We start from the raw sequence: 27,632 nt of genomic DNA, 5'->3' as shown, positions 1-27,632 counted from the left end.
AAATTTAAACTCAATTGAGTATAGTGTGAATAAAGGGTCAATTTTAAAGTAGAAGCCTGTATGTGTGCTACTTGACTTTGATTCAAGTATCTAAACAAGACATTTGTATTAGCAGAATATTTGTAAAAGACAATTCAATTTGGAGGGCAAAACAGCATCTCGGTATGTGAAAGCTACAATCCACGAATATATTAAAAAGTGCACAACATTCTACTAAATCAATCTATTAGCTTTTCTAGACAATTGCTTGAGCCATGTTAAAATGTCAATGGAAAACTTGCAAACACTAATCTAAACATTTGGGTAAGAAAAATCTTCAGGTTTTGCAGTGTTTATCGTTGTTGTGCAATTTTATTCCATTTTAAAATACAGTTAACAGATATATGAAAACCTTCCTGGAACTTATTCTGTTCCACAATAAACTCCAAAGCTTCAACAGTTATGTGGAATTTCCTATACACATGGCTATGAAGCTTGGTTTTAAAGATTCAATGCTGTATTTTGTATTTACTTTTAAGAAATGTAGTAGTTTTTGTAAACCATAAAGGTTTAAATTTTAAAAATGACCAAGTGTAATGACTACTTAAAAACCAGTGCTTTGATTAGCTGTTTTATGTCAACACTCGAAAACCTTCACATGACTTTATTTAATTTAGATTACTTTCCACCCAGTGAGTGCTTTTTAAAAAAAAAAGCATAAACTACAGCTGTCAATGTTACTGATCCAAATCCTTACTTTAATGTTAGCGTCTAGAGCATAAACATTGATAGAGACTTGGAAATCATGGTGTAAAAACATTGCAATTGCAAATACCAATCTTCTTGACAATATTTTCATTTCAATAATCAGATGACAGGGAAAACATTTTTTTCGTGAAAGCATCTGAAATCATTTGGGTTTTCAACACAGAAAAATGATGTCAGAATCAAGAATATCAGAATGCGGCAATATGAAGGAAATGGAGCAGACAAAAACTGATATTAACCCAAGCTATTCTCCTTCAGAATCTTTACACACCAAGTCTAAATTTAATGCCAGAAACAGTATGTGGCATCAATGGGGGCAATTTGGAATTGTTAAAAATGTACAACCTTTCCATATCACAGTAATTACTAACCATTAGAAATCAGTGGTGGGACTGAAATATATATATAAAAAAAATCCACATATCTGCTCAGTGCTTTAACCTATTTGGTTTTCATAATTTGAGATCCTGAATTGCAACATCATGACCAACTTAAGTGTTAAAAAACTAAACTAAATAAACTATGTGCAGATATGTACAACTTTGTACAGCAATAATTTTAAAAGAAAGCAAATAACAATTGTTAAGCAAGTGGTATCTCAGTAGCTACAGCACCAGAGCACTGGGCTCAATTAAGTTGAATCCCAGGCTTGACTAGAATTTGCATTTGGCTTCCCAATCATCAATGTTTCCAGTCTCCAGGGGAGAAAAGGAAAACTGAACACTTTCCCTGCATAGCTTGAGTGCCTCTCAGTTGAAGGGTAAAGGAGCAGCAGTGGCAGAATCCACCTGCTGATCTGTTTGATTTCAAAGGTTAAAGCAGACACTGCTAGGTCTGGAAAAATAGAGCAAGAGAAAAATATACAGGAGGAAAATAAGCCAAAACAAAAATAAATATGGCCACAGCACAGGTGCCAGAGCTCTACTCCGAAAACCAACTGAGCCTCAGGATCCAGACCCCGTTTTAGAAAAAAGCTAAATGGATTGAATATGGATATTCTTTGCAGCTTTTGCTTTTCATTATTGTTCACCTGACACAAAGTGGGAGCAGATATATATCCCAAAGTCTCTGTTGAGTTGGCCACTTTGAGATTTCCAAATGCACAAATATCCATCTTTCAAGATTCTCTTCCTGTTGAGGATGCACCTTATTTCTGCTTTATACTTCTCTGGAGCCCCACTATATTTGGGAGTGGGGTAAGGATGGGAAGAAACTAAGCAGATGACCCATTCTGTACCTATAAAACAATGTACTGCTCAAGCGATCCATTTTAACAAAAGTACATAGAAGAGAATTGCAATTAACAGTGCTCCCTTACATTTAGTTCAACTGCCTCCATGAGTACTAACAATATATTTGTTGATAGGAGTTTAAAAAAATTAAACAGAGATGGAGCTTGGATGGCATAATCAATCTAGTCTATAAGATTGTTATAGCTCTAGAATTCGGCATACAAACTCTCAGGCTTCTTTGACATGGACATTTGTACTTAAAAGGAAACAAAAAGGAAAAACAAAGAGGCCAGTTAAACTGGCCATTTTTCCCCCCATATTTCATTCTGAGGACATGGGACTTGACTAGGGATCAAGGCCAACTCAGTAGTCAATACAGCAGAATTTATAAGCAATCCTCTATTACTTTGTGCTGTCTTTATTTCTCCAGATAGTTCATGAACTATGCATTGGTCCTTTACATCCACACGAACTCCTCAGGAGTATCACTTCTCCAAACAGATTAATAGTTATCCTCTATTGTACCAGTTCTTTCAGGAGGTAGACATGGCTGGAGGGGCTCAGAGGAACTAAAGCCTGCAATGCTAGAGGTAGACTTCTTTCAACAGGTCTTTCCATGTTGTGTCCTGCACGCTTGGTAGTGAATTCTCTCCAGCATTCACAGTAACATTCGTTTTTGAGCATATGACCCTTGAAATCAACAGTCTATAGTCAGGTCAATAACATCCATGTCACTCTTGCTGTTTGCAGGATTACTGAACTGATTGTTGCCAGTGTCTGTAAAATGCGAAATTGAAATGTGTCAGCTAGATACAAAAATGTCTATAAAAGAAATTTATATAGTACCTTTCTCACCACAAGACATCCCAAAGCACTTTACAGACAATTAGTTACTTTTTGAAGCGTAGTAATGTAGGAAACGCAGCAGCCAATTTGCATACAGCAAGGTCCCACAAACAGCAGTGTGATAAATACGATAATCATTTCATTTGGTGACGTTGTTTGAGGGATAAATATTGGCCAGGACACTGGGGTAAACTCCCCTGCTTTTCTTTGAGATAGTGCCATGGGATCTTTTAAGATCACAGACGGGGCCTCGGTTTAACATCTCAACTGGAAATATGGCACCTCAGGCTCTCTTAAATACTGCACTGAAATGTCAGCCTAGATTCAGTGCTGAAGCCTCCGGACTGGGAGTTTAATCCACAACCTTCTGACAAGTGAGAGTGCTACCATTGAACCACAGCTGACACCTGTACAAAGTGAAAGGAGAAGTGTAGTATTCAATGATGTCAAAGTCAAAAATATTGTAGACGCTGAAAATCTGAAATATAAACAGAAAATGCTGTGAATACTCAGGTAAGGGAACATTGGTAAGTGCAGAAACAAAGTCAATAGGTAGAAGCTTGTGCTTTTGCTGGTGGTGAGCTTTGAGTCGGGAAGGGCAGGCACTTAGGCGGGCTGGTGGTATACCGGAATCCCTCCACCAGAATTAAGTTCTGGCGGGAAGACCCATGATCGTTATTCCCGCCCCATCAATTGAGGCCCCTAAGTGGCCAATTAATGATCATTTAACGGCTTCATCCTGCCCGCGCTGGTATTAGCCGATGTGGCATGCACAGCAGCCAAAACTGTGCAGCCAGCCTGTCACTTCCAGCAGTGGCTCCCCCTCCCATCTGCTGAGAGTCAGCCCCCTGCACTCCTTTCCCCACCACATTACTTACCTGAGGCCTGGGTCCCTCTGCAATCCTGGGGCTCTGGTGCCCATCCTTCTGGCGGTAGCCACGGCCTCCCCAGTAGCGCTGCTGAGCAGAGAGATGCCGGCCTCTGATTGGCTGGCAGCACTTAGTAGGCGAGGCTTCCGTCCTCAGGGCCTCAATTCCAGGGGGAGGCCCTTCGGTTTCACCATTGCCTGATTGGCATGTGGTTTGGTAGGCCTTCCCGAAAAAAAAAGAGGCAGCACGGATCTCTTGCTGACTCTCCAGCCTTCAGGTGAGACTCTCAGCGCCTCAAGATTTTGCCCAACATTTCAGGTCGGTAACATTTCATCAGAACTGGTCTAATTCCAGTATGTTAGAGCAGCAATTTAGCCAATCCCCCCCCCCCCCCCCCCCCCCCCCCCCCCCCCCCCCCCCCCCCCCCCCCCCCCCACCCGCCCCCCTGCCCCCCCTCCCTCTACAACCATGGCAGGCCTTCCGGTTTCTACTTACTAGCAATAAGAACATAAGAAATAGGAACAGGAGTAGGCCATTTGGACCCCCTCAAGCCTGCTGCTCATTCAATAAGATCATGGCTGACTTTCAGCCTCTGCTACACTTTCTTGCCTGATCCCCAAATGCCTTTATTCATTTAGTATCCAAAAATCTGTTGATCTCTCAAGAGCTGTGCATCCACAGGTCTCTGGGATAAAGAATTCCAAAGATTCATAATCCTTTGAGTGAACAAGTTGCTCCTCATCTCAGTTCTAATTGACTGATCCCTTATTTCAAGACTGTGACCCCTAATTCTAGGTTCCCCAGCCAGGGGAAATATCCTCCCAGCATCTAACCTGTCAAGCCCCTTAAGAATTTTATTGATTTCAATGGAATCACTTCTCGTTCTTCTAAATTTTAAGGAATATAGACCCAGTCTAGTCACTCTCTCCTCATAGGAAAATCCCCTCATCCCCAGGAATTACTCCAGTGAATCTCTGTTGCACTCCAAGGTAAGTATATCCTTCCTTAGGTATGGAGACCAAAATTGTATACAATACTTCACGTGTGGTGTCACCAATGCCCTATATAAGCTGCAGCAAGACTTTTAAAAAAAACTCTTGTACTTCAATCCCTTTGTAATAAAAGTTAAGGAACCATTTACTTTCCTAATTGCTGCTGTACCTGCATGTTAACTTTGTGATTTGAGTACAAGGACACACACATTCCTCTGAATACCAACATTTCCATTCTTGCACCATTTAAATATATATTCTGCTCTTTCATTTAATCAAGTGGATAACTTCATATTTCTCCACATTATATTCCTTCTGCCATGTTCTTGCCCACTCATTTAACCTGTCTAAATCCTTTTGCAGCTTCTTTCTATCCTCTTCGCAGTTTACTTTTATCTAGCTTTGCGTCATCAGCGAACTTGGTAGATTACACTCAAACCCCACATCTATGTCATTGATATAGATTATAAATGGCTAAGGCCCAAGCACTGATCCTTGATGCAGAGAAGGCTAAATCTCTTGATTACAGGGCAGTCAGCCTAACTGTGGCAGAAAGTATTTGAGACAATAAATCAGGAGAAAATTAACAGTCATTTAGATAAGCATGGGCTATTAAAGAATAGCCAGCATGGATTTAAGGGCAAATTAGTATTTGACTAATACTAAAGCAAAATACTGTGGATACTGGAAATCTGAAATAAAAACAGAAAATTCTGGAAATACTTAGCAGGTCAGGTAGCATCTGTGGAGAGAAACAATGTGTTAATGTTTCAGGCTGATGTCCTATCAGAACTAAGGAACAGAAAAGAGTTATGGCAAATTATGCTTTTTCAGACTGGAGGGAGGTACACAGTGGAGTTCCCGAGGTTCAGTGTTTGGGCCACTGCTGTGCTTGATAATAATTCATGGATTTGAGGGCAGAGGGCACAATTTCAAAATTTGCAAATTACACAAAACTTGGAAGTATTAAACAGTGAGGAAGACAGTAATGGACTTCAAGAGGACATAGACTGATGGCATGACTAGATGCATGGCAGATGAAAATGCAGAAAAGGGTGAGGTGGCACAGTTTGGTAGGAAAAATGAGGGGAAATGAAGCATAATTAATGGTACAATTTTAAAAGGGTGCAAGATAGATAGATCCAGGATACTTGTCCACAAATCTTTGTTAATAACCTACCCGCAACTTTCAAAGAGTTAAAAAAGTATATGAGGGTCCTGGGCTTTATAAAGGGAAATGAAGTACAAAAGCCAGGAAAATATACTGAACTCATCTGAAACACTTGTTCATCCCCAACTGGAGTATTGTGCCAATTCTGGGCACTACACTTTAGGAACAATGTGAAGACTTTGGACAGGGTACAGAAAAGAGTTACACGAATGGTTCCAGGGATGAAAGATTACAATTATATGAATTAATTGGAGAAGCTGGGGCTGTTCCCCTTAGAGAGAGGAGGCTATGAGGAAATTTGATAGAGATATTTAGAGGTATAGTAAATAAAGAAAAACTGTTCCCAACAGCTAAAGGGTCAATAACCAGAGAGCAGATTTAGGGTGATTGGCAAAAGAATCAGAGGTGACCTGAAAGAAAATGTTTACACGGTGAGTAACTAGGATTTGGAATGGACTGTCTGATAAAAGGTGGGTACAGATTCAATAGTAGTCTTCAAAAGGGAATTAAGGAGAAAAGAATTTCAGGGGTACAGAGAAGTGGGACTTTACTGGATTGCTCTTTGAAAGCCATTGCAAACAAGATGGGCTGAATAGCTGCCTTCTGTATTGCACTGTTCTATGATTTTAAGGCCTCATTTTAATATTCAGTTTGCTAAGTAAATTGACAATTACAAGCCTAAACTGGTTTGTAATTTTGTCACTGATCATAAAAGTAAACATTTCTTCACTTCCCCCAACCCCTGATTGCTCAGATAACTCTGCCAATGTTAGATTCATTTCAGCTCAGATAAATGTTATACAAACAAGCAAAATCTGCCTATCCAAAAAGGTAGGTTTTTCAACTACCCAATCATAATCTACATTAAAAAAGTATGTATCATCCACTTGAGCTTTCTCAGGAAAAGTTTTTTTCTGCAAAAAGCAGCTCCAAGACTTGGTGCCATTATGTCTAGATGCTAAATTTGATCTTCAGCCATGTGTCAGGGATCAGGGCCAACCAGAAGCCATCACTTATAAAAGAGAGGAAATAAAAGTTCAGTGTAGCCAGGTCAAGGTGGAGGCTTGAGTGGGCTGTCAATCAGTCACCCCAGACACTTCATAAATGTATCAGAGATCTGGGGCAGGTCTTCTTGAAAGAAGAAATGGACATGTCTCAGGGGAACTGAAGCAAGTGATTAAACAACAGTCTAAAGTTATAATCAGGAGATGGGTAGGAATTTATTCCTATCTCTCTTCCCCATTAAACCAATGCAATTACAAGGCAGCTGAAGCTGCTTCCCTCTTCTCAAACACAGCCATTGGATAGGTACAAATTGATAGAATGGAACTAAAATCCAGGGAGATTACAGAGATAGGATAGACCAAGGCCATAGTGGAAAATAAAAATAAGGAAGAGAATTTTAAAATATAGGCGGTATCGGATCAGGAGTTAGCAAGCAAGCACTGACAGAAGATTCTTCCATGAATCCAAAGTGGTTATTCATTTTCTTTTTGACTAATTGTCCTAATATATGACAGTTTATTAGTAAATTAGAAAAGGAGAGTAAAATTAGGAAAGGAGTGTAAAGGAGCAAGAAAATATGTTTCATTTTTTATGTCTTTCATTTTTGGCATCAGGATTTAAATTTTTTATTCATTCATGGGATGTAGGCATCGGTGCTATGCCAGCATTTATTGCCCATCCCTAACTGCCCTTGAGAAGGTGGTAGTGAGCTGCCTTCTTGAAACGCTGCAGTCCCTGTGATGTAGGTACACCCAGTACTGTTAGGGAGTAAGTTCCAGGATTTTGACCCAGTGACAGTGAAGAAACAGCAATATATTTCCAAGTCAGGATAGTGAGTAACTTGGAGGGGAACTTCCAGGTAGTGGTGTTCCCATGCACCTGTTGCCCTTGTCCTTTTAGGTGGTAGTGATCATGGATTTGAAAGGTGCTATCTAATGAGTCTTGATGAGTTCCTGCAGTGCATTTTGTAGATGGTACATGCGTCTGCGAATGTGTGTTGGTAGTGAAGGGAGTGACTGGGGTGCCAATCAAGCAGCTGCTTTGCCCTGGATGATGTCAAGCTTCTTGAGTGTTGCTGGAGCTGCACTCATCCAGGCAAGTGGAGAGTATTCCATCCAACTCCTGACTTGTGCTTTGTAGATAGTGGACAGATTCTGGAGGGTCAAGAGGTGAGTTACACACTGCAGGATTCCTAGCCTCTGACCTGCTCTTGTAGCCATTGTATTTAAATGGCTATTCCAATTCAGTTTCAGGTCAATGGTGACCCCCAGGATGCTGATATTGGGGAATTTAATGAAACAATAAAAGTTCTTCTGTCAGTTAAAATGCCAAGTCAAGTTGAACTCAAGTGTGCTCAACCCAGTTCAAATTGGGTATGGGGCTACAGCACAACTTCCCCCAATTTCACTTGGACACCACAGCATGACTGCTCTGGGAAACAGGAGTTAAGGGTGCTTTGAGATTGAGGCTAAGATACAGGTTGGGGCATGGAAAGGAATTATTTAGCATTAAGCACTCTCAGTACAGGAGGCGTTTGGTCGGGCACACTGGGTGTCAAAATGCTCCTCTTTCTAAATCTTACAAGCATTAAAATTTTCCTCGTCTTCCCCCACTGAAACAAGTCGAAAAGAGATCCCAAATGTGCTTACAGTTTGTGCTCATCTATAAATGGCCAATTATATCTCATCACTCAATCATGCTGAAGTCAAAGAAACCAACCTTCTAATTCCACTACTGAGTATTTAGGGCCAGAGTTCTTCTGAGGCTGTTTCTCTGGTTTTATTGGTGTCCAGCTGCCATCATCCTTAAATTGAACCTCAGTGGCATCTTCACACTCCTTTAGAATATCTAAAAACAGCCTAAATAAATTAAAAACAAACTTGCATTTATTCCTCATCTGTTCATTCTTTCTTGGCTGTCACCATCAGGTTAATTAAGCTTTGAAAAAAATAACAATTTTTTGTAGATTTCTCAATGCAGTGTAGATACAGACAAGGTACATGCATGACCTGAAGGTTTCACCCGTGTGAGAATGCTCCCACATTCAGGACTTTGATCAGAGGTAAAATGCAGACAAAGTCATCTGTTTGCATTGGAGGTCATTCTACATGACGGGCAGATCAACAGAAATCAGCGTGATAGGGATTCCTGCATGAGGTTGCCACACACACTATTGAAATCTGCAATTCTAGGCTTTCAAAAATTCTGCTTCAAACAAATTATTTTGTTTTACATTGTGTACTCCAATTGTCTCTCACCCAGTAACAGTAAATCCCTTACCAAATTACATACATTGAGTTCTACCTCTCAAAAATGGCAGTTCTACTAATTACTGAAGCCAGATGAAATGGTCATCATCATGGTGAGCAACTATAATAAAGACACATAAATCTGATATCTTGAGGTCAATGAAACATTCGCATCATAGGGCACATTATTCAATTGAGGCTTTTCTACAAAATCTAAGACCCTGGCGTTAGTAATAACATACTGAGCTAGACTGAGAACCAGCTGGAAGGCTATTGACAGGAAATAGTTGTAGCTGGACTTGGATCTGTTGAAGACTGACTGCCTGTTGTGTCCAGCAGGGATCAATGATGGGAACTGCTGTTCTTTATTTTTATTTTATGATTCCAATATAGCAGCTGGGGTCACGACCCACAAATTTGCAGATGACAGAGACTTGTGCGAGTGTCAAGACAATGGTGGACTCCTACAAGTCTTGCAAATCTCTGTCTGAGGATTGGCAAATGATGTTTAACTTACAAAAATTCAGTTTTATGCATGTGGGGCAGGGCGAATAATGAACATGCAAATGCCCATCAGGTAAAAGCAGTAAAGTCAGTGAGTTGAGAGAAAGCATGACAGACAGACAGAGATCTGGATGTTCTAGCACAGATTTATTTTTATTCATTATTGGGATGTGGGTGTCATTGGCAAGGCTAGTATTTATTACCCATCCCTAATTGCTCTTGAAAATGTGATAATGGGCTACCTTCTTGAAACTGCTGCAATCCACAATGCTGTAAGTAGGGAGTTCCAGGATTTTGACCCAGCAACATTGAAGGAGTGGTGATATGTTTTCAAGTCAGGGTGGTGTGTCGCTTTGAGGGGAACTTGCTGATGGTGGTGTTCCCACATGCTTGCTGTCATTGTTCTTTTAGGTAATAGAAGCTGTGGAAGGAGGTGTCACTTGGCGAGCTGCTGCAGTGCACCTTGCAAACAGTACAACTGCTACCATTGTGCAATAGCGGTACAGGAAGTGAACTGGTAATGTGACGGACGGCATACTGATTAAGCAGGCTGTGTTTTCTTGGATGGTGTTAAGCTTCTTGAATGTTGTTGGTGCTACAATCATCCAGGCAAGTGAGAGGTATTTCATCATACTCTTGACTTGTGCCTTGGGGAATTAAGGAAAGACAGTCTCGCCATAGTATTCTCAACCCTGACCTGTTCTTGTAGTAATAGTATTTATATGACTGGTCCTGTTACACTTTTGGTAAATAACGATCCCCAGGATGTTGATGGCAAGGGATTCAGCAATGATAATGCCACTTAACATCAAAAGGAAAATGGTTAAATTCTCTATTGCTGGAGATGACACTTGTGTGGCTCAGGCCTCTTATTAGAATATGGAGTTGGAGTCCAGTTTTGGCTTCTTCATATGATAGGTGATAGAGAATTTGGAAAATGTTAAGAGATGGGTCACAAGGTTAATTTCCAGTTTGAACCACCTTAGTTATCAGTCAAGATAGGCTAAGAATTGGGGCTTAAGGGAAGAACAGACAGAGGCAACTTGATCGAGGCATAAGATGAAGGGACTAGATTGCATTCAAGTAATTGTTTTATTGAACTAAATAGGTTTGGGAGGACCAGGGGATCTCAATTTATACAAGGCCAGAATTAGGACAGATATCTGGAGGTGAAGAGAATAGTGGACCTCTAGAACAGACTGCATGCTCATGCAGCGGAAGCCGATTTGCTGAACTCCTTCAAGCAAGAGCCGTACCAGGTTCTGGCTGGTGCAGAGACCACTTTGTACAAAAGATAGGTGCTGCATGACAGGACAAGAGTAAATTCCTGAACTTATTTTGACAGCCTAAAGCAGGATTGGAGAGAAATTTTTCCAGATTTTTTCTTCTGTCCAAATTGCCCTTGGCTTTTATCTGACTTTGCTTGTCTCCTAGGAGATCACATGCTTTCAAGTGGGGGATGGCGTCTATATATTATGATGTTCACAGCATTGCAGTTGTGAGGAGCAGGTGGATGGACCAGAGGGTCTTTCCCTGACTGTCGTTGTTTATATAACAGGAACACCAATAGCTCCCCTTGAGATATCCCAATTTTTTCACTGGAAGTAAATGATTTAGCATAATTCTACGCTATTTATTTTAACTTTTTTGGTTTCAAAATGAAGTAGTTCAGGCTTAAAAAGACCATAGCAGATTTAGCCAAATATCTAAAAAGATTTCCACAAATCTCCGTTCTTCCGGTTTACATTATTTTGAAAAAGTTTTTAAAAATACAATAGGCTGCTAACTCCAGATACGGTGTGGCAGTCATCATTTTTTTTGGAGGTGGAGCAATCCTTCTTTGATGAAGATATATGCACAACGTCATTAGTAATTTCCTTATACAACTAGGATGTCAGGAAGAAAAAAAGAAGAGAAAACAGGAATATTGTTCAAATAGACAATTTGGTTCAACAAAATAGGTCAGGCAAAACCAGAGAATTTGATTTCAAATTATGCAAGGCCAGACTAGATTAGATATCTGAAGCTGGTTCTTTACCCAGAGAACGTTGGATCTTTAGGGCAGAATGCCTGTGTTCCCATCTAAGTCACACACCACTCTGACTTGGATATAAATCACTGTTTTCTTTGTCATTGGGTTAAGACCCTGGAAATCTCTACATAACAGCACTGTGGGAGTATCTTCACCACACGGATTGTAGCAGTTCAAGGGAAACTAGGAATGGGCAATAAATGCTGACCTTGCCAACGATGCCCACAGCATGCAAATAATAAATTTAAAAAAAATCTGGCCCCTCAAAGATACTACCTTTAGTTAGTTTCCACCAAAGATAATCATCAGATCTGTAGGCGACTTACAAGAATTCTATTATTCTGGAGGGGGGCACACAGCGGAAGATTTACAATACCAAGTACTTAACACATTACTGCTTATAAAACCAGCACCATGCACTGCGAATTGACTAACCAAAAGTGGAATAAATCAAAGGACGAAGGTGGTCAGGCTTTTGTCTTCATTCAAAGATTAATGATACTTTTGAATTAATCCACATTTTTTCATTCAAAAACATTGGGAATATTTAACTTGGCCCATGGGGACTGGGTGCAGCGAATATCAGAAAAATTGGCAATTACAGAGCATGCCCATAAACTAACTTGTCTGATTTGTCCATTACTCATCACTATCCCCTTTTTGTTTCCAGCATCTCTCCATGGGGATTGCGATGAAGTAGCTTATGATAAATATAATGTTGTACTCAGAAGCCTCACTTCAACTGATCCAAATCTTCCCCAGCTGAATCTCGCTTCCCAGCCTTCTCCATTTTGCACCCTTCACCAAATCAAGCTGGATTAGATATGCTTTGTCCAATTGCCTGCTGACATGAAGCTGGTCACGCAAGTAGTACAGACTGTTTGGACAATGAGAAGATGCACATACAATATTAACATTTTTTTTTGGGTGGGGGTGCAGGCAGAACTTGGTTTGTTATTTTATTTGACTGTCTGGATAAATGTATATTGTAAATCCATAGCCTCATTGGAAATTGCATTTACGTAAGTCTGTAGAATAATACTCACTGGTCTACAAATAACAGTTCATAAGGAGCTGGCTTGTCGCAAACAGGACACATCCACGTAGGCTTTTTCTCATTCATCTGGATATAAAGCACTGCATCAAAACACTGTAAGTGTGTGCAGGTAATACCACGACAGGGAACCGAAAGCCGCATCTTGCCAAGCTGTTGAGTAACGACATTGGAAAGTTAGATTATTAGTGTATATAATATAAAATGCTTCCAAAGTCCAATAAATGCATTTTTGACATTGCGAAGAACAAATTGCACTGACACTTAAAATTTCTGTTGTGTTGCAGTGTCATTATTTAACTGAAACTTTAATTGATGTCTTTTTGATATTAATATAGATGGTACAACTCCACCTTAAGGCACATTATAATGGCATCAAGAGAGTGTGACTCAGAGTAAGACCACTGACCTCAAGGGCTTGTACTCTTCAATTTACCTTAGGTTAATATGCTAATTCTCTTTCTTTAGGCCTATTACAATTTATTTGGAAAATGGAAGCCTGTATTTTGATAACATCACTGTTTTCAATTACAAAATGATGCAGGGTTTGACAGAGTAGATAGGGAGAAATGGTTTTCACTGGTAAGAGGATTGGTAACTAGAGGTACTAGATTTAAAATAGTAGGCAAAAAAGGAAGGGTGGAGATTTTATGATGATCTGGAATACACAGACTGATAGCATAGTGGAAGCTGATTCAATAGTTCCAACGGAAATTGGATGGCTACATAAAATTTAAAAAAGCTGGAGGGCAATGGGGAAAGAACAGCAAGTAAGACTAATTGGTAGCTCTTTCAGGGCTGGCAGAAGGACAATTGGTGTTAATTCTATGATACACATATAGTAACAACGTGTGTAACAATAGGATATAGTTATTCATTTATGAATATTGCTACATACAATATAGTATGGAAATACATTTATGCATGTTGTTACAGCCTGAGCTCCATTACTGAAGAACCTGAGAATATTCATATCATATTGTGCATTGAAAACTAGCTCCATACATTCAGAAACTGAGTACAGACTATGACAGCAATTTCCAAAGAACCAACAAAATTTGGGTTATTGACTCTAGAACAGAGGCTTATTCTGAAAAGTGCTGTAAAAGAATAAACATACTTATCCAATAGAATTCACAAAATTGCTGCAGCATGCACCTGGTTTACCGTAGCTTATGTGAAATTAGAAGCAAAGCAGATAAACCAACGGATCAGTTCTAAGCTTTGCAGTCCTGCCACATCCAGTTGTAAATGGTAGAGGACAATTAAACAACTCACTGGAGGAGGCAGCTCCACAAAGGTTCCCATCCTCAGTGATGGGAAAGCCCAGCACATCACTGCAAAAGATAAGGCTGAACCATTTGCAACAATCTTCAGCCAGAAGTACCGAATGGATGATCCATCTCAGCTTCTCTGGAGGTCCCCAGCATCACAGATGCCAGTCTTCAGTCAATTCGATTCACTCCATGTGATATCAAGAAATGGCCGAAGGCACTAGATACTGAAAAATGGGCCCTGACAAATTCTGGCAATAGTACTGAAGACTAGTGCTCCAGAATTTACCACACTGCTAGATAAGCTGTTCCAATACAGCTACAACACTGGCATCTACCTGGCAATATGGAAAGTTGCCCACATATGTCATGTACACAAAAAACAGGACAAATCCAACCCGGCCAATTACCGCCCATCAGTCTACCCTCGATCGTCGGTAAAGTAATGGAAGGGGTCATCATCAATGCTATTAAGCAGCACTTACTTAGCAATTACCTGCTCACTGATGCTCAGTTTGGGTTCCGCCTGGACCACTCAACTCCTGACCTCGTTAGAGCCTTGGTTCAAACATAGACAGAAGAGTAGAACTCCAGAGGTGAGATGAGTGTGCCTGTCCTTGACATCAAGGCAGCATTTGACGGAGTGTCGCATCAAAGAGCCCTAGCAAAACTGGAGCCAATGGGAATCAAGGGGAAAACTCTCTGCTGGTTGAAGTTATACCTAGCATAAAACAGTGTCAAGTTTCTTGAGTGTTGTGGCACCGTCCAGGAAAAAGCAGCCTGCTGGATTAGCACCACATCTACAAACATTCACTCCCTCCACCACCAACGCACAGTAGCAGCTGTGTGTACCATATGCAAGATGCACAGCAGGGATTCACCAAGGCTCCTGAGACAGCACCTTCCTATGATCACTACCAGCTAGAAGGACAAGGGCAGCAGAAAGATGGGAACACCACCACATGGAAATTCCCCTCCAAGTCACTTACCATCCTGACTTGGAAACATATCATTGTTTCTTCGCTGTCGCTGGGTCAAAATCCTGGAACTCCCTTCCTAATAGCACTGTGGGTATACCAACACCACATGGACTGCAGCGGTTCAAAAAGGCAGCTCACCACCACTTTCTCAAGGGCAACTAGGGATGGGCAATAAATGCTGGTTTGGCCAGTGAAGCCCACATCCCTTGAATGAATAAAAAAAAACTATACTCCGTGCATTCACATACATGCATAGTAACCCTGATTTGATTTTGTTACTTTCTCCCTCAGCCCGACTTTACCTATTAGCACTAGTATATAGAATAGTAAGCTATCTGTCCCTCCCAGTATTTTGTGCACCCTGGTATTCCTCTCTAATGATATTCCTCTCTTGGTTCCCACACCCCCGTCTATAGTAAATAAGATTGGGGAGTTGCAAGCACAGATTACCATGTGGAAATATGATGTTGAAGGAAGGGCAGAACTGGGTGTTAAATATTCACAGGTACAAGGTATTCAGAAGAAACAGGAAAGGAACGAAAGGAGGGATGGGAAAGGAGGAGGGGTGGCGGTGTTGGTTAAGGAGAGCATTGCAATGCTGGAGAAAGAGGATGTCTCAGAGGGTTCAAAGACAGAATCAATTTGGCTACAGCTAAGGAACAAATAGGGTGCAAATACATTGCTCAGTGTAGTTTACAGACTCCAAATAGCGAGAATAATGCAGAAGAATGAATCTACAGGGAAATTACAGAGTGATGCAAGCATTATAGAGTAGTTATAAAAGGGTGACTTTAATTACCTGAATGTAGACTAGGACAATGGTAATGTAAAGGATGGAGGAGCAAAAGTTCCTAGATTGTGTTCAGGAGAATTTTCTACAGCAGTATGTATCCAATCCAACAAGAAAAGATCTGGTTATTGGAAATGAGGTGGGCCAAGTAGATCAAGTGTCAGCAGGTGACCATTTAGGAGGCAGTGATCATTGTATTGTATGTTTTTGGATGATGATAAAAAAGAAAGGTAGGCAATCCAGAGTAAGAATAATTAACTGGACAAGAGCTGACTTTGATGGGGCAAGAACGGAGCTGGGCCAGATAGACTGGAATGAAAGACTGGCAGAAAACTGTAGCTGAACAATGGGCTATCTTCAAAAAAGAATTGGTTTGGGCACAGTCAAGGTATATTCCATCAAAAGGGAAAAGTAGGGCTAAAAAATCCAGAGCTCACTGGATGAGAAAGCAGATTGAAATTAACTAAAGAAGAAAAAGTGGGCACTTATGATAGGTGTCTGGTAAAAAATACAATTGAGAACCAAAAGGAGTACAGAAGGTTCAGTGGGGAGATGAAAAAGTATATTAGAGAAGCAAAGAGGGATTATGAGAAAAGACTGTGAGCCAACATAAAGGGGAATCCCAAAGTGTTGTACAGACATATAAATAGGAAAAGGGTGGTAAAAGGAGCAAAAGGAGGGATAGGGCCGATTAGGGGCCTAAAAGGGAATTTTCACATGGACAAAGAGGCCATGGCCGAGGTATTAAATTAATACTTTGTATCTGTTTTTACCAAGGAGGAAGATGCTACCCAGGCCATGGTGACAGATGAGGAAACTATCACTAGAAGAGCTCAAAATTGACAAGGAGGAAATGTTGAATAAGCTGTCGGCACTTCAAATTGACAAGGCATCGGGACTGGATGAGATGCATCCAAGGTTGTTGGAAGAAGTGAGAGTAGAAATTGCAGGCGCACTGGTCATAATCTTTCAGTCTTCCCTAGACTCAGGGGTGCTGCTAGAGGACTGAAGGATTGCAAACATTACGCCCTTGTTCAAAAAGAGTTGTAAGAATACGCCCAGCAATTACAGACCAGTCAGTTTAACTTCAGTGGTGGGCAAGATTCTAGAAACAAGTATTCAGGATAGAATTAGTAGTCACATGGAAAAATATGGGTTGATAAGGAAGATCCAGCATGGATTTCTAAAGGGGAAATCATATTTAACTAATTTGGACTTTTTTTGAAGAGGTAACAGAAAAGGTTGGTAAGGGTAATGCTGTTGATGTGGTGTACATGGACTTTCAAAAGGCATTTGACACAGCACCACACAACAGATTTGAGAAAAGTTATTGCTCATGGAATAAAAGGTAGCAATGTGGATACAAAATCAGCTAAAGAATAGGAAGCAGAGAGTTATGGTCAATGGATACTTTTCAGGCAGGAGGAAGGTGTGTAGTGGAGTTCCCCAGGGGTCGGTATTGGGACCTTTGCTTTTCCTGATATACATTAATGATCTAGATCTTGGTGTGCAGGGGACAATTTCAAAGTTTGAGGATGATACAAAGCCTGAATGTGTTGTGAACTGTGAAGAGGACTGTGTGGAACTTCAAGAGGACACAGACAAGTTGGTCGAGTGGTCAGATAGGTGGCAGATGAAGTTCAATGCAGAGAATTGTGAGGTGATGCATTTTAGTAGGAAGAGCATGGACAGACAATATAAAATAAGGGATGAAATTTTGAAGAGGGTCCAGGAGCAGAAAGACTTAGGTGCATATGTGCATAGATCATTGAAGGTGGCAAGACAGGTGGAGAAAGCAGTTAATAAAGCATATAGTATCCTGGATTTTATTACTAGGAGCACAGAGTACAAGAGCAGGGAGGTTATGCTGAATTTATATAAAACACTCGTTAGACCTCATCTGGAATATTGTGTACAGTTCTGGGCAGCACATTATAAGAAGGATGTGAACATACTGGAGAGAGTGCAGAAGAGGTTTACAAGAATGGTTCCAGGGATGAGAAACTTCAGCCACGAGTATAGAATTGAGAGGTTGGGTTTGTTCTCCTCAAAGAGAAGGCTAAGAGGAGATTTGATAGGGGTGTTCAAAATCATGAGAGGGCTGGACAGAATAGATAGGGAGAAACTGTTCCCGCTCATAAAAGGATCAAGAACGAGAAGGCACAGATTTAAAGTGATTTGCAAAAGAAGCAGATGTGACATGAGGAAAAAAACTTTTCCACACGAGTGGTTTGGGTCTGGAATGCACTGCCTGGAAGTGTGGTGGAGGCAGGTTCAATCGAGGCATTCAAGAGGGCATTAGATAATTATTTGAATAGAAAATATGCAAGGGTACAGGGAAAAGGCAGGGCAATGGCACTAGGTCATAATGTTCATTTAAAGAGACAGTACACACATGATGGCCAAATGGCCTCTTTCTGTGCCGTTAAAATTCGGTGATTCTGCCTCTCCATTGCTCTTTCTTCCTTTAAGATGCTGTTTAAAATCTACCTCTTTGACAAAACCTTTGGCTATCTACCCTAATATTGCCTTGTGTGACTAGGCATCAAATTTTGACTTACAACCCTCCTGTTACATTTTATGTTAAAGGTGCCAAATAAATACGTTGTATCATGTTTTTAAGCATAAATATGAAACATTATTCTGCCAGTTTGACCTAGTCTTTCTTCAGAGTCAAAGATTCAAGCCTCATCCTAAGATTCAAGCAAACAATGTAGGCATGTGCAGTGGGTAGCAATATCACATTGTTGGAAATGCTGTCGTTTGGGTGATTCCATTGATTGTGTAGATGCTAACCCATTCCAATGGTTATGTAGATTATAAAGATAACAAGGCAGGATTTGAAGACTACATAGTTCATCCAATATCTCGCTACATTCCAGCTTCAATCAGCATCAAAGCTTAAATTAACTAGTCAATTATCCAAATGCTGTCTGTGGGATCTTGCTGCATACAAATTGGTTGTTGCAGTTACCTATACAATAGCTATTTCCTATAAATGAAGCTTTTTGAAATGTTTAGAACCAAAGCACATACAAACATATTCCTGATTTAAGTCAAACGAAGCTGTGATGAAATGAAATAGTCTTTGCAAAAAGCAGAAACAACATTCACAATTATTAATTTTTAAAAATCAAATATGTTTGATGATATTTTTTTCAATTTTTAGTAGTGGGAGAATTTGAGATTTACTATTCTTTTACAAGTCTTGTGAAAATATTCTGCAACAGTATAGGAATACTTACACTACACATAAGAGAAACACGGAGGCCTGTGGTGGTAACATCATTGTCGGGTTCCAGTCGAAGCTTTTTTCGAACTTTAATGTAAAAAGGATGATTTCTGTTACCAAAATTATACCACCAGATACATATTGATGTAAAACAATACTAACAATAACTTTGATCTTGCATTCAGAAGATATACTACTTGGAAGAAGAATCATGAATTTGCAACTTTTTGAATCTTTGTAAATCTTTAATCTAGCACACAGAAATCATATAGCACAGAAGCAGACCATTCAGTCCATTTTGCCCATGCCAGCTCTTTGAAAGAGTCTCCTTTAGTCCCAAATGCCTGTTCTTTCCACACAGCAATTTTTTTCCTTCAAGCTTATTTACAATAAAAAGTTACTACTGAACTTGGTTTTCAGACAGTGCATTCCAAAGCACACAAAGATATTTGGACAAAAATTACCCATTTACATCATTTGTTGATGTTTATCATGTTAAGCAACTGGTAACTTATCTAGTATGAGACACCAACCCCAGCCATTCAATTCAATTGATAAGTTTAATGCAGCTTTGGATTTGAGCTCAAAAACTTAGCTTGGGAGACTGAACATTCCCCTTCAGAAGAGAGTGGCAAATGTACTTGACCACGAGGAGTTACCTTGATCTACTATTTTCTTTATTCTTTCATGGGACCTGGGCATCACCGGCAAGGCCAGCATTTGTAGCCCATCCCTAAATGCCACAAATGAGTACCTTGCTTGATCATTTCAGTGGGCTGGTAACAGTCAATCACATTGCCGTGGGTTTAGAGTCACATGTAGACCAGAACAGGTAGGGATGGCAGATTTCCTTCCCTAAAGGGCATTATCAACCAGATGGGATTCAATAACAATTGATATAGTTTTATACTTACCAGTACTGAGCCTAGCTTTCAATTCGAGACTTACCACTACAGCAGAATCTCCCGTTATTATGCAACTTCTGTTTAGGAAGCTCCAACATGTTAATGGTATGTTAAAATTTCTAAGCTTCAACTTCAAATTTTAGAAGTAATTGAAATTAGTCAAATAAGCACCTTATAACATGGTCATTGCCTGCACATCTCAAAGATAAGACTGCCGAGCCAGTGACCAGCATGCTCATTAAATGATGGGAACTAGTAAGTAAAACTTGAATATATTATCCCATTTCTGGCAAAACATTCAGCGGAGTGGTTTAGAAAAGAATGACCATGCTTCCTGTTTTAGAGAAGCAAAGGACAGTAAGCAATAACATGTTTCTCCCCTATCAGCTAACAGTTTACTAACTCCCACAACAAGACACAAGAATTAGGATCAGGAGTAGGCCATTCGATCCCTGGAGCCTGCTCTGTCATTTGATAAGATCATGGCAACTCCACTTTCCTGTCATCTTCCCATAACCCTCAACTCCCTTGCTGATCAAAAATCAATTAATCCTTGAATACATTCAATTACCTAGCCTCCACTGCTGTCTGGGGAAAAAGAATGCTACAGACTAACAACTTTCTGACAGAAAAAGAATTCTCCTTACCGCAGTGTTAAAATTGTGGCCCCTAGTTCTAGTCTCTCCTACAAGAGGAAACATCCTTTCAGCATCCACTCTGTCAAGTCTCTCAGGATCTTATGTTTCAATAAGATCACCTCTCATTCTTTTAAACTCCAATGAGTTTAGGCCCAACCTATCCTCATAACTCCTTCATCCCAGGAATTAGTTGAGTGAGCCTTTTCTGAACTGCTTCTAATGCAATTATATCCTTTCTTAAGTAATGAGACCAAAATTGTACTCCAGATGCGGTCTAACTCAGGCCTTGTACAGTTGCAGCAACACTTCCCTACTTTGATACTCTATTCCTGTTGCAATAAACACCAACATTTGCCTTCCTAATCACTTGCTGCACCTGCATACCAACATTTTGAGATTCATGTAACAGGACACTCAGATTCCTCTGTAGAGTTCTACAGTCTCTCTCCATTCAAATAATATACTGCTTTTCTATTCTTCCTGCCAAAGTGGACAAGTTCACATTTTCTCACATTATACTCCATCTGTCAAATTTTACCGACTCCCTTAACCTATCTAAATCCCTTTGTAGGCTCTTTGTCCTCTTGACAACTTACTTTCCTACCTAAGTGACATCAGCAAACTTAGCTACCATACATTTGGTCCCTTCATTCAAGTCATTGAAATAGAACAATCACTTGTTTGAATATATCATAATTCAACTATTATATATGAAAAGCCACAATATTGGCACTCTCAGAAAAACTACTTACTTAATTCCCTGGAAATTTCAGAAGCTCTAGTTTCATTTGCCTGAAGTTTGTGCAGTAATTCTGCTACAATGTGTTGCTTTACCAGGTACAAAACCACAGAATACCGCTAAAAGAAATAATCAAAGAGAAACAGTTAAATTCAATGGGCAGATACAAACCTCCTTCAAATCAAATGCTCGTGTGGATACCTACATAACAAAAACTCACACTTATAATTCAACTCTCAATACATTATTTTAAGGAATAAAACGTTGGTTCTAAATGGTCACATATAGAGTGCAATGAGGGTTTTACCTTGGCAAAATGTCCCCAAAATATATTTAAATAGTTAGCTCCACGAGATGTCAAATTGAGTAGTGGTGTGATATCAATGGGTCGACATGGCCTTTTCGGTTCTACTCCAGGTTTATTTGATGAAAAGTAACTCTTAAATTAAAAAAAAATACAGAAGGTTAAAAACTTTTGGTAATAAAATTCAATGTCAATCAACATCGCAAGTTTAAACCATCGAAGATAATTCTGGCCTTCAAAGTGTTCAACCTAAAGCTAAAGAGCCTTTTGTACAACATATTCACAATATCTCAAGCTTTTGAGGAAACATCACAAAATTTCAAAGTTTTCTCAGGAGAAAATATTCTTCTTCACTCATATGGAGGGAGGCAAAAGCAACAGGAAATTAAAAGCTTTTTATTTCTGATTCAGGAGCATAAAAATAACCTCAGGAACAGAAATCTCAACTATAAATTAGTAAATTTGATTCAACTATGCTAGTGTTCATGTCTCCTTGCACCCAATCCAATTAGCATATCCTTCTATTCTAACCAGGGGTCAATGAATGACCAGAAAGAGATCTTGACAGCAACAAAATGGGATGTGGAAAATAACAGAATAGCTTGGTCAAACACTGTTCTTCAAAAACAAAGGCTAGAATTTTTACCTTGCCGGGCGGGCGCACGCCCGAATGAGTGTTAAATGACGCGCGATGACGTCGGGCGAGTGCCCCAATGTCATTGCGCCACATTTTGGTCGGCAGGCATGTGCGGGAGTCAGCAGCCCGCCATCATTTCGGTTGGTGGGCAGGTGAAAAGACCGAGTAGCCTTTGCATCTTTTTTTAGAAACCTCATCCACGGACGGGATGAGGTTTCCAACAGCAATTTAAAATAAAATTGTAATCTTAACTTTTCATTAATAACATGTCCCTGTTCATGTGACAAAGTCACATGAGGGGACATGTTTTATAATATTTTAAAAATCTTAATTTTTGATTTTTTATATCTTCAGCTCCTTAAGGCAGCTCCGGACTGTTGTAAAGAACATATCTTTTTACTTTCCATTGGACTGTGAAATAAAATTACAATGGCTGCAGTTTGAAAGACATGTCCAGTGGAACAGGATGAGATATATATACAGAATGTGTCATGAAAGACAGGATGGTGCCAGAAAGGAGTCCTGGACCAAGGGAGCTGTCTGGCAACAGCGTTTTAATTGGCTCCTGACCAGGTGATCAGATTTTGTGTGAGGGCAGTGAAGCTGAAGAGTTCCTAGCCTGAAAGGAACTCCTGTCAAGAAGCAAGGGGGAAAATCACTGTTAGAGACATTGAAAGGCAAGTGCTCAACCAGTGAACTAAATACTGAAAGTGCTGGAAGACCACCTCGTGTCATCGACAAGAACTGAAAGGAATTTAGAAGACATCAATCAAAATCAACCCATCAGATCCTGTATTCCGGAATTGGTGCTGTTGAACTGTTTTATCCCACCCTTAAAATCCATGTTTTTCTGTGTGTATGTATGTATATCTAGGTTTAAGGGGGTACAGTTTAAGTTATAGTGTTATAAGTTAGCAGTTCATATTTCTTTCTTTTGCCACTGTTTAACGACAGTTTGTTCAATAAACAGTTACATACTTATTAAGTTTACCTGGTGCTTGTATTCTGTTAACCTAAATTAAACAGTTAGGGGTAGAATTGGGCCAATCTGGTGGTTTGGTCAAACTTTTCACACTTGTCACAGCTCAAGGAACAGTGGGGCTTGACATTACAGTGCACTCTTAGGGAGTCATAACAACACTGCAATACTCTGACTTCAAACTCCATTCCCATTCTGTTCTCAAAACTAAACTCTTCCATGAAACCAGCCTCCTATTCTCAATTGTTTTCTGACCAACTCTTTCCCTGGGCCAATGCCAGTGAACAACTGCTTTCCCCCTCTTCAAAACTTCTACAGTGTATCTCATTAATAATTGCAGCTTTGATTCTGCTATTTGTCTATCAATCTAGCTGTTCTTTCTCTCAAAGTTCTTGAAACATGTTATCAATGCCAAGCTCCTCATCCATTTCTTCCACCATTCTCTCTTCAAATATAGTCAGTCTGGATTTTAGCCACTCAACACCAATGAGTCTTATACAACTTTCAGCAATTTCTCAATCATTCCACTCCCTTCAACATAGGTCAGCTCAATTGCTTCTCCATGGTAGCCCTCTGTATGGAGTTATTATGCCATGTCTGCTTGGTCTAACGTGGTTACCACACGTTCTGAAAAAGAGCTGTACCATAGTCAGCACCAGCATGGCAAAACGTTCCATTTTTAACTGTCCTCTATTTCACCCAATTTCAGCAACTATCCATAAGCTTTGAGGTCCATGTCCGGATATCCATTACCTGGCTATACCTTTACACAACTGTTTTTGTACTTCCTTGCCATGTGAATGAGCCAGAACTTATTCCAGCTGAACATTAGCAAGACAAACGCATTTTTGGATGAGATTTTAAACTGAGGCCATGTCTGCCTTCAAATGAATGTAAAAGATCACATGGTACTATTTCAAAGAACAACAGCGATTTCTCTCGATGGTTTGCCCACTATTTATCAATCAATTTAATAAATAAACTATATAGTCTGTATTACATTGATGTTTTGTGGGACCTTGCTGTGCACAAATTGGCTGCCGTGTTCCCTGTATTACAAGATGATAACACTTAAGGTATTTCGTTGATATAGGAATAAAAAAGTTAAAAAAAATATAATTTTTTTGGTTCAATTTTATTTTAGTTAATGATTGCAAAACCTCAATTTTGAGATCCAGTGTGTCTCTATTTTGTCAGTCTTTTGGAGGCAAAACACTTGAATATTATAGCGGTGTACAAGTTGCTGTCCCTGTTATTTGAAGACCTAAAATGCACGTGAAAATATGACCTGTTTTTTATTTAAGGGGAAGTTAGATATGTACTTGAGGGAGAAGAAACAGAAGGATAAGTAATTTGAAGTGGACTAAGTATGGTACTCACCATTAGCCTGCATTGGTTCTAGATCTGACATGATTATGTCTTCAGTGAATTAATTAATATTGTGCAGAATGTGATTGACCCTGATTTCATTTATTTTCATCTGATCAGGAACACAGCCACTAACATTTTAAGTGTCTAATTTTTAATATTTTCAGTTCATGCATCATGATCCTGTAAAAAAATGTTACTGTGATGCTGAACTCAAGAATAAGCATCTTCTACAAAAACCCAAAATCATGATCATTATCAATGAAGCAGTAGGTGTTATTCTCTGGATATTAAGAAGGCATGTGATAAAACTGTTGTATTTTTTATCTAACGATGTTATTTTGTTTTAATTTGGCACAAATTAGCAACCTCACTCAGAGGCCACAGAACAGGCAGTGTGAAAAATGGAAAAGTGGTCTCACTGCTACAGTAGAGAATAGTCTTCTGAGATTAGGTCAATGCTACATTGTTGGTGTTATGGGGGAAACTTTAACTGTAATTAGCTGTGCTAAACTGATATGGGCTTGTCTGTTGTTAACACTGGTTTTCTAATATGGAAAGAATTACAAATTTCAACAAACATGTGTCACCCTGATCAGCACAAAAGTGTCAAGAAATTTATAATAAAAACTCAAGTTGTTGTGCAAAGGGAATTCAAAAGCAACTCTGTCCTGAAGCAGTGTTGTTGTCTTTCTGATAACAGGCTTGAGAGGGATTCAAACACAGTTTTCGAAACTATACAAACTGTGACTGATTCACTTTCTATTGGCTGCATTTGAGGGGAAGCTGGATCAACATACCTTCTATTCCTTTGTCCTTTTGTAAGATGATTGGGGAAAAGGCTCATGTGCAACATAACCAGCATGGACTAGATGGGCTGAATGGTGCTTGTGTGCTGTATTATTTCACGTAAAGCATTGTGGAATGTACTGAGATTATGAAAGACATAACATAAATGCAAGTCTGTCTTTCCTTATGCAGCTTCCACCCTAATATTTATTTATACTTGTACACTCCCTTCCACTCAATTCCCCAGCACGCTCAGGCAGGACTCAACAGTACACTTGCTTGACCTCAACCTAATATTTCCATTTCACCCAATAGCACATCCTATTCCCACACCTATTTCTTCCACTCATACCTTGTCCACTCTATCCCGGTGCTTCCTCTAACTGCTGTTTGTTGTATGCAGCTAGCTTTGTTGCCCCTTGTTACACTGAGCCAGGTCACATATAAGCCATGCTTAGAGATTTTCTGAGCAAGCTCCCAATTTGTGAGTAGAAATTAAAGAGAGACTACCCATAATCATTTCAAATAGGATCCTTACAGCTGGATGATCATCTCATCTGGCTGGACTGAAATCAAACCCTGGTTGCAGTGGTAAAATAAGTCTCAAACCCTTTCATTCTGATCCTACAAGGTACAGAAACAGTTGCTAATTACAAAATTCCTAGCATCAGGCAGCACTCAGTGACAACCAAAGAACTAGTTCATTGTAACACTTGCTGTGCTTTAGAACTTGCAGCTTAATAAATGAGCAAACGGGCTACTCTGATCAAGATATGTTCTACAAAGACAGACAGAGAGAGAGAGAAAGAGACAGAGAGAGAGAGAGAAAAAAAAGAGCCAGAGAGAGAGAGAAAAAAAGAGCCAGAGAGAGAAAAAAAAGAGCCAGAGAGAGAAAAAAAAGAGCCAGAGAGAGAAAAAAAAGAGCCAGAGAGAGAAAAAAAAGAGCCAGAGAGAGAAAAAAAAGAGCCAGAGAGAAAAAAAGAGCCAGAGAGAGAGAGAAAAAAAGAGCCAGAGAGAGAGAGAAAAAAAGAGCCAGAGAGAGAGAGAAAAAAAGAGCCAGAGAGAGAGAGAAAAAAAGAGCCAGAGAGAGAGAGAAAAAAAGAGCCAGAGAGAGAGAGAAAAAAAGAGCCAGAGAGAGAGAGAAAAAAAGAGCCAGAGAGAGAAAAAAAGAGCCAGAGAGAGAAAAAAAGAGCCAGAGAGAGAGAGAAAAAAAGAGCCAGAGAGAGAGAGAAAAAAAGAGCCAGAGAGAGAAAGAAAAAAAAGAGCCAGAGAGAGAAAGAAAAAAAAGAGCCAGAGAGAGAGAAAAAAAAGAGCCAGAGAGAGAGAGAAAAAAAAGAGCCAGAGAGAGAGAAAGAAAAGAGCCAGAGAGAGAGAAAGAAAAGAGCCAGAGAGAGAGAAAGAAAAGAGCCAGAGAGAGAGAGAGAAAGAAAAGAGCCAGAGAGAGAGAGAAAGAAAAGAGCCAGAGAGAGAGAGAAAGAAAAGAGCCAGAGAGAGAGATAGAGAGAGAGAGAGCCAGAGAGAGAGAAAAAAGAGCCAGAGAGAAAAGAGCCAGAGAGAGAGAAAAAAAGAGCCAGAGAGAGAGAGAAAAAAAAGAGCCAGAGAGAGAGAGAGAAAAGAACCAGAGAGAGAGAAAAAAAGAGCCAGAGAGAGAGAGAGAGAGAGAAAAAAGAGCCAGAGAGAGTGAGAGAGAGAGAGAGAAAAAAGAGCCAGAGAGAGAGAAAAAAGAGCCAGAGAGAGTGAGAGAGAAAAAAGAGCCAGAGAGAGTGAGAGAGAGAGAAAAAAAAGAGCCAGAGAGAGTGAGAAAAAAGAGCCAGAGAGAGAGAGACAGGGCGGGGGAGAGAGAGAGAGAGAGAGAGAGAGAGAGAGAGACAGGGCGGGGGAGAGAGAGAGAGAGAGAGAGAGAGAGACAGGGCGGGGGAGAGAGAGAGAGAGAGAGAGAGAGACAGGGCGGGGGGGAGAGAGAGAGAGAGAGAGAGAGAGAGAGAGAGACAGGGCGGGGGGGGAGAGAGAGAGAGAGAGAGAGAGAGAGAGAGAGACAGGGCGGGGGGGAGAGAGAGAGAGAGTGAGAGAGAGACAGGGCGGGGGGGAGAGAGAGAGAGAGAGAGAGAGAGACAGGGCGGGGGGAGAGAGAGAGAGACAGGGCGGGGGGGGGAGAGAGAGAGACAGGGCGGGGGGGGGGGAGAGAGAGAGACAGGGCAGGGGGGGAGAGAGAGAGACAGGGCAGGGGGGGGAGAGAGAGAGACAGGGCGGGGGGGGGGAGAGAGAGAGACAGGGCGGGGGGGGGAGAGAGAGAGAC

The 27,632-nt window shown here is 40.3% G+C and overlaps 1 protein-coding gene across 9 annotated transcripts in view; it reads right to left on the bottom strand.

The window, feature by feature from the left end:
• Window positions 1–716: 716 nt before the first annotated feature.
• The window catches only part of LOC121286988 (E3 SUMO-protein ligase PIAS4-like), a 265,316-nt gene continuing 238,400 nt past the window's right edge, over window positions 717–27,632 (bottom strand). For 4 of the 9 annotated variants that reach the window (XM_041204391.1, XM_041204393.1, XM_041204394.1 and 1 more), the window contains 6 exons: window positions 21,567–21,698; window positions 21,273–21,378; window positions 18,991–19,064; window positions 12,694–12,854; window positions 8,582–8,721; window positions 2,767–3,232 (listed from right to left, as the gene is read on the bottom strand). In XM_041204391.1, coding sequence (XP_041060325.1) covers window positions 3,150–3,232; window positions 8,582–8,721; window positions 12,694–12,854; window positions 18,991–19,064; window positions 21,273–21,378; window positions 21,567–21,698 — 696 coding nt within the window. In that variant the 3' untranslated portion in view covers window positions 2,767–3,149. The other 5 variants (XM_041204388.1, XM_041204386.1, XM_041204387.1 and 2 more) reach the window with 5 other exon arrangements.

This window comes from Carcharodon carcharias, chromosome 14 (assembly GCF_017639515.1).
Source record: "Carcharodon carcharias isolate sCarCar2 chromosome 14, sCarCar2.pri, whole genome shotgun sequence".
In the NCBI taxonomy this organism is placed as follows: Eukaryota; Metazoa; Chordata; class Chondrichthyes; order Lamniformes; family Lamnidae; genus Carcharodon; species Carcharodon carcharias.
This window is presented reverse-complemented; position numbering and strand designations above follow the sequence as displayed.